The following is a 6,967-nucleotide window of genomic DNA, read 5'->3' as shown; positions in this document are numbered from 1 at the left end:
CTTTTTTCCTTCCTTGTATTTTTTCTTTATATATATAGTTCTCAACTATTTTATAATTTGTTTAATTAATGTATTTAGATTTGCTTATGGTTTATATGTGTCTTAAGATTTTTTTTAATTTTTTTTAATTAAGCCTGTATTCAGCTCTGGGAAGGTCGGGGGAGGGCAGGGGAGGGTTGGGAGGGTTCGGGGAAGGGAATTGTTTTGTAAAACTTAAAAATTTTCAAAAAAAAAAAAAAAAAAGACAGACCCCACCAAAAACCATGAGAAAAACGGTAAGTGGTGTGACTGAATCACCCACCGTTAGTACAAACAATGGACTTCCATTGTTCCCATTGGGCTACACCGTGAAGAATGGTTGTAGGAATTGGGTATGTCTAATCTAGTAAAGAGAAGGACAAAGGGTGACATGATAGCAGTGTTCCCGTACTGGAGAGGCTGCCACAAGGAAAAAGGGGCTCAACCTATTTTCCAAAACAATGAGGGCAGGAAAAGAGGTAACGGATGGAAACTAACAAAGGAGAGAAGCAACCTAGAACTAAGGAGGAATTTCCTGATAGAACAATTAATCAATGGGAAGTTGTGGGTGCTCCATCCCTGAAGGCTTTTAAGAAGAGACGGCATGGTATAAGATCTCCTGCTTAAGCAGGGGACTGGACTAGAAGACCTTCAAGGTCCCTTCCAACTCTTATTCTGTTATTTGAGACTGACTGCGGGGTCAGTTTGTTGTTGGTAAGGTGACAGCCTAGAAACCAGGAGACAGTGATTTCTAGACACACCTTAGGTATGGAACCAGCTGAGGGACTGTGGATGTCTAATGTGGGGAGCCCCACCCCTACTACAATTATCAGAACCTTCAGACTTTGTGGCCAACAGCTGCTAGGTGGCATCCCTGATATTGTCCGAGAAAGTGTCCCAGCAAAAAGCCAGATTGATTGAAAGCACAATCCGGAGAATGTCAGCAAGAGGGCTAGGAGCCCTTCCAGAAAGCTCTGGATTAGGTTGGTGCAATGAGAAGGGCCCAATTCGCTACCAAGGAGCGCTTTGTAATTGGACAAGAAAGGATTAGTATTTTCCCACCAATCTGGTTAATGGAAGGTGAAAGGAGATGTGCATGCTTGTGATTTGAACCTGAAGGCCCAGGAAGAAAAGGGATATGGATGGAGAATTGTGTATATCTCTGGCCCATAATGCAATCCAAACAAGACAAATTGTGAACTTTTCCCAATTATTTGGTTTTGCATCATTAACTACAGTTCATTATTCAAACTTATTGTTTGTTCTGGAATGTGGCATGGAAATCCTTTCCCCGTTTTCGCCTCGTTCATGAGGACCGAGGTCCAGAATTTTCAGACACAAGAATCCATGACCAGGGATAGCTTCTACCCTTGAATGGTAGCTGCATGTGTGAACCTGTGTGTTGTGTTTTGGTTGAGTGGGAAAGGAACCTCCAGAACAGCTTTGAAGGTCCCTCTCCAAGGTCCATGGGTGTCCCAAAAGGGAGTGAAGATCAAGCAAGATAGTCCAGTTCAGAGAGTGCTATGGACGATGGGAGGACAGGCCTCTGGGAGGATGCAGTGGGCCTGGTGCTCTACGAAACCTGCTGGGCACTGGCAACCTGGCACACAGGGCTTAAAGCAGTGGGACTCCAGCACCCCCAGGGGTATAGCGTGGTTGAAGCAGGTCTTGGGGCAGGGGGGTCCACACTCATCGAAGATGTAGCCCCGCTCTTGGGGACAGCCCACCGCTGTGAAGAAATAGAGAGGTGGGGGATTAGTAGCAGGAAGGAGGGAGAGGCCAGGTGGGATAGGACTGTACTGCTCCAGAGAGAGGCAGGGTGTACCACGTACTCCGTGAAGTTTGAGATAAGACTAGGGCAGGGCCAGACTCAGGGAAGGAGAGAGGGAAGGAAGGAAGGAAGGAAGGAAGGAAGGAACCCCACTCCTGTCTAGCATTGATGATATTACTTAGTTGGGTAATGAAATGTCTGCAAGAAAACAACCAAGCTCAGAGAGCACCAAGGGACCCTACAATCCTCTTCTTCCTCCCTCTCCTCCACAAACACTCCTGTCTAGCACTGATGATGTTACCTACTTGGGTAATGAAAGGTCTGCAAGAAAGCAACCAAGTTCAGAGAGCACCAAGGACCCACTGTTAAACCCTGAGCTACAAATACTGTGTTGATATTTCTCCTCCTGTCGGTCCCACTGGACCGCCGTGAGTCCCATCCCTCTTTCATTCCACCCCCAAACACTGCCTCCCCCAGGACCAAACAGGAGTCACACCCCGTGCCCAGCCCACCGCGTTCTCACCGCAGAGGGTAGGTGAGCGCCACTGGACCATCATGCCAGCATGGCGGCACTGGCTGGCATAGGCCTCCAGGACCTCGCAGAGGCAGTTGTCCAAGCCCGCAGCCCCACAGGCGCAGAGGTCATAGACGCAGGAAGCGAAGAAGGGCTCTGGGGGCACGGCAGCGTGGCATCGCTCGAAGGGGGGTGACTTCAGCACCTTGCAACGGGCATTGGCCTCTTTGCGGGAACGGTACCCGGATCCTTTGCAAGGATCTGCATCCAGAGCGTCGGCGCAGCGGTCCGAACCTGTAGAGTTGGCGGTGGCTACCTGGGAGAAGAACAACGTGTGGTCTGCAAACGCCCCCTTGCTCTGCTGGGTTGTGGGATGACGCAACTGCCTGGTGTGGGGATAAGATCTTGAGGATAAAGGGCCTTTCAAGAGGAACGGCAGTTTGTGAAACGGGTGGATTGTGCAGTTTGTGAAGTTTGTGCAGTTTGTGAAACGGGTGGATAGTCAGGAAGAAGACAGGGCATCACTGTTAATCTGGAGCTGGAACTAACTTAAGACTGACTAGATGTCTAGAGTGGCATTTCTCAAGCTTAGCAACTTTAACATTGGTGGATTCCCACTCTCAGATTTCCCCAGCCAGCCTGGATAGATGGATTCCCTCCCCTTCTTCCCCTCTCTTTTCTTCCCTCCGTCCCTCCTCTTTCCATCTCTTTTCCTTCCTTCCTTCCTTCCTTCCTTCCTTCCTTCCTTCCTTCCTTCCCTTCCTCCCCTTTCCTTCTCTTCTCCTTCCTCTCTCCCTTTTTCCTTCCTTCCTTCTTCCCTCCCTTCCTCCCCTTTCCTTCTCTTCTCCTTCCTCTCTCCCTTTTTCCTTCCTTCCTTCCTTCCTTCCTCCCTCCCTCCCTCCCTCCCTCTCCCTCCTTCTTCCCTTCTCCTTCCTCTCTCCCTTTTTCCTTCCTTCCTTCCTCCCTCCCTCCCTCCTTCTCTTCCTTCCTCCCTCCCTCCCTCACCTATTTTTCTACCTTTCTTCTGCTGTCCCTCTTCTCTCCCTCCCTCGTCCTCCTCCCTCCCTCCCTCCCTCCCTCCCTCCTCCTCCTCCATTCTGACTTACCTTCCAGCTGTTCCCAAAAGCTGCCTCCGACAGGCTCAGGTGTCCTGACCGCATCCGCAGATCGTCCTGGGGGAAGCTGTTGAAGTTACCGCAAAGTCCACACAGGCGCCCTTTGTATGTTCCGGGCACACTGACTTCCAGATGCGAGCGGCCGTTCCAGACCACCTGCAGGTGAGCAAAAAGACCAACGATGTGCCATATCCGGGGCATGAAAGAATGGATTTGTTCCCTGTTGTCTCCCAGAGCAAGACCAAAGCTACCAGCGATAAGAAAAGAGTTTCAGGCTAGACATTCCTGAGCTGTTAGTCAGTGGAACAGGCTGCCACACGATGGGGTGAGGTCTCCAAAATGAAGATGACATTCTGGTGGATCAGACCCAGGAGGGTGGACTAGATGGCCTCTATGGAATCTTCCAAGTCTACATCAATATGCTTATAGGTAGTCCTTAAGTTACGGTCAGAATGGAGCCTGCCTATCATGCGCTGCAATTGATGACAGTCATAATACGGTCATTTTATGACCTTTAATGTGGTGGTTAAACAAATGCAGTGGTCGTAAAACAGCCATCGTGTCATTAAGTGAACCAGTGGTTCGCTTTGGGCAGTTCTGCAGAAAACTGGAAATAAATGCTGGCTTTTGGCAAATCCGTTGTCATGTGACAGCAGGATGCTGCAAATGACCGTGAATGTTGAGTGCCCAAAGTGCACTCACATGACTCTGGAGGGTCGACCATTGTAACTTTGAATCGGAGTCACACGTAGCCCCAAGACAGATCCCTTGTAACGTCAAACGGCCGCTAAGCGATCAATCACAAATTGAGAAGGACTGTTCCAACCTCCCTTCCATTTCTCCTCACTTCTGGTTTGCTTCTCTCCTTGATCAGTTTCCATCCGTTTCTCCTTGTCTTGCCTTCAAGTGCTTTGAAAAACAACCCCCTTTTTCTTCTTGGCAGCCCCTTAAATATTGGAAGATTGGTATCCTGTCGCTCCTAGTCCTTCTTTTCATAAAACTAGAACATACCCAGTATATAGTCCAGGCCATGGTTCTCCCAGTTGCAATGTATGGCTGTGAAAGTTGGACCACAAGAAAGGCTGAGCGCCAAAGAATTGAGGCCTTTGAACTCTGGTGCTGGAGAAGACTCCTGCGAGTCCCCTGGACTGCCAGGCGGTCAAACCGGTCAGTCCTAGAGGAGATCAACCCCGACTGCTCTTTAGAAGGCCAGATCCTGAAGTTGAAACTCAAGTACTTTGGCCACCTAATGAGAAGGAAGGACTCACTGGAGAAGAGCCTGATGCTGGGAAAGATGGAGGGCAATAGAAGAAGGGGACAACAGAGAAGGAGGTGGCTGGATGGAGTCACTGAAGCAGTAGGTGTGAACTTCAAAGGACTCCAGAAGATGGTGGAGGACAGGAAGGCCTGGAGGAATGTTGTCCATGGGGTCGCGACGAGTCGGACACGACTTCGCAATTAACAACAAGACATATCCAATTCTTCATGTTTTAGACGGCCTGGGAAGTAAAACGTGGGTGCCCCCGTAGTGTTGGTAAGCAGAAGACACCAGCAACCAAGTTGGGAATGTCTTCGGTAGGATCCTTGTATGTCTTTTGCTGAATTTCCCAAATCACTCAGCCCCCCAGCTTGCTACCCCTGGTCTTTGGGTACCCCCACTCCCAAGACTTGCTTGTGGGGGCAGAGGGCATCTCCCTCCTTTGCTACCTTGACGCCGATGTTGGTGTTCAGTAGCAGGGTGCTCCCCTTTGGCTCCACAGAGAGATGGGGCTCCTTCAGGAAGGGGAGGTTAATAGTCTGGGAGTCCACCTGCAGAGGAAACTGAGCATCACCATCTCTGGGTGAGGAGATGGATCTTGCCTGCCACCCTCTTGCTAAACAGCCCTGAGCCCCTGAATTGGGGGGAAGGAGAGAGAGGAAGGCCAGTCACCAGCCCTTTGTCCACCTCACCGTGACCACACCATCCTGTAGCAACTGCACCGTGGTGTCCCCGATCAGCATGGTCACCTCCTTAGTCCAGGACACGCCCGGGCGTCCACGATCCTCGTTGGTCACATGGATGCTGGTGGCCGGGGGGAGGGGGGGAAATAATTGCAGAGTTACTTTGGATACTTTGGTGTCCAGGAAAGGTCACCACTGGTCCTCCTAGCAAGTCAGACGGTATCCAAGCAGCTTGTTTGAAAGAGGGGCGAATTTCTGTAGCTCGGGTGTAGGGAAAGGGGGAAGGTTCATTCTCTGAGCTTGTGGGTTGGCTTCCGAACGTTTGGTCACCAGGCTGGGTAACATCTTCAGCGGAGTTTAGGGGAGGTCAGTGTTGGTGTTCTTCTGTTTATAAGCGCTTCGGGTGTGGGTGTGTCAAGTGAGGGTCTTCTAATGCAGTGGTTCTCAACCTTTTTAATGCTGCGACCCTCAACCGGTTGTAAGTCAAGGACTACTCAACCGGTCGTAAGTCAAGGATTACTCAACTGGTGCAGCACCGTTTGCAGAAGGGGACTTTTGGCGGGCTCAGCAGGGCAGAGACAGCCTGGACAATTCCTATTGGCTTTGGAAAGCCAATAGAATTAGACTCTATTCAAGAGAGTTTATTCTATTGGCTTTCAAAAGCCAATAGAATAAAAGGGAGTAGCACAGCTAAGGAAAAGGGGGGAAAAAATGGCGGACTGCGTTATTTGGCGACCCCCGCGAAATGGTCGTTCGACCCCAAATGGGGTCCTGACCCACAGGTTGAGAACCACTGTTCTAATGGGTCAGGTGTGAGTCATCAGAGAGGGGTCTTGTGATGGGAAGGTTACATCAGGTCAGGGTCCTTGGGAGGTGAACTGCTGGTGATTGGGGGATTGTGCGGGATAGAGGGTCAATGTTGTCTCTGTCTGGCTAGGTGGTTGATTTGGATTCTGAGAGGTTCATAGGCTGGTTGTAGGTCACGAAACGTTCAGAAACTAACCCACAAGCTCGGAGAATGAACTTTCACCCTCATCCTGGCTTGTTGCATAGTACTCCACAAACTGACTTTTTTTTGCAGCATCCAATCTGAGTTACTCACCGGGACCAAAGTTTTTTTTCTTCCAAACTTTCAGTCCATCATTAGGGAACTTCTCCCTCTTATTGTAACTGAGACCACTCAAGAATATAGTTGCAACCCCTGTCATGCTGGCTTCACGGGCTGGCCTACCTAGAAGGGTGATGTCTGGTAGAAAGAGCAAACTTATTCCTACCTCGGCCTTAATTTCAGATTGGAATTGAAGAGCTGGGCATGGAGAGGAGGGGGGCTCACCTGAAGTCCCCCCCATGGCAATCCTGGGACAGGACGTACACGCAGCCCCCCTGGAAGTGGATCATTTTGCCGTCGAACGTCCGGTAGTGGGGGTCACCAAAGGCCACACAGGTGGCGGGATGTGGGACGCAGCGGGGGCAGCACACGCCGGGAATCAGGGCCAGAGTCTCATCCTGTCAGCAAAGAACAATGCCCGGAGTATGTGAGTTCCATCTCTTCCCCTCTCCCTGCTCCAGAGATAACTTCTTGAAAAAGATTGATGTCTATCCGAAAAA

The 6,967-nt window shown here is 50.3% G+C and overlaps 1 protein-coding gene across 2 annotated transcripts in view; it reads right to left on the bottom strand.

Moving 5' to 3' along the window:
* Nucleotides 1–614: 614 nt before the first annotated feature.
* LOC120319335 (kielin cysteine rich BMP regulator) overlaps nucleotides 615–6,967 on the bottom strand; it is a 50,705-nt gene continuing 44,352 nt past the window's right edge. For both annotated transcript variants that reach the window (XM_039368087.1, XM_039368088.1), the window contains exons 37-42: nucleotides 6,693–6,865; nucleotides 5,369–5,480; nucleotides 5,126–5,227; nucleotides 3,410–3,574; nucleotides 2,313–2,619; nucleotides 615–1,747 (exon numbers count right to left, since the gene is read on the bottom strand). In XM_039368087.1, coding sequence (XP_039224021.1) covers nucleotides 1,530–1,747; nucleotides 2,313–2,619; nucleotides 3,410–3,574; nucleotides 5,126–5,227; nucleotides 5,369–5,480; nucleotides 6,693–6,865 — 1,077 coding nt within the window. In that variant the 3' untranslated portion in view covers nucleotides 615–1,529. The remainder of the gene's footprint in view (nucleotides 1,748–2,312; nucleotides 2,620–3,409; nucleotides 3,575–5,125; nucleotides 5,228–5,368; nucleotides 5,481–6,692; nucleotides 6,866–6,967) is intronic.

This window comes from Crotalus tigris, unplaced genomic scaffold (assembly GCF_016545835.1).
Source record: "Crotalus tigris isolate CLP2741 ecotype Arizona unplaced genomic scaffold, ASM1654583v1 scf7180000020623.132173, whole genome shotgun sequence".
Classification (NCBI taxonomy): Eukaryota; Metazoa; Chordata; class Lepidosauria; order Squamata; family Viperidae; genus Crotalus; species Crotalus tigris.
The sequence above is the reverse complement of the archived record's forward strand: the minus strand, read 5'-3'. Positions and strand labels throughout refer to the sequence as shown.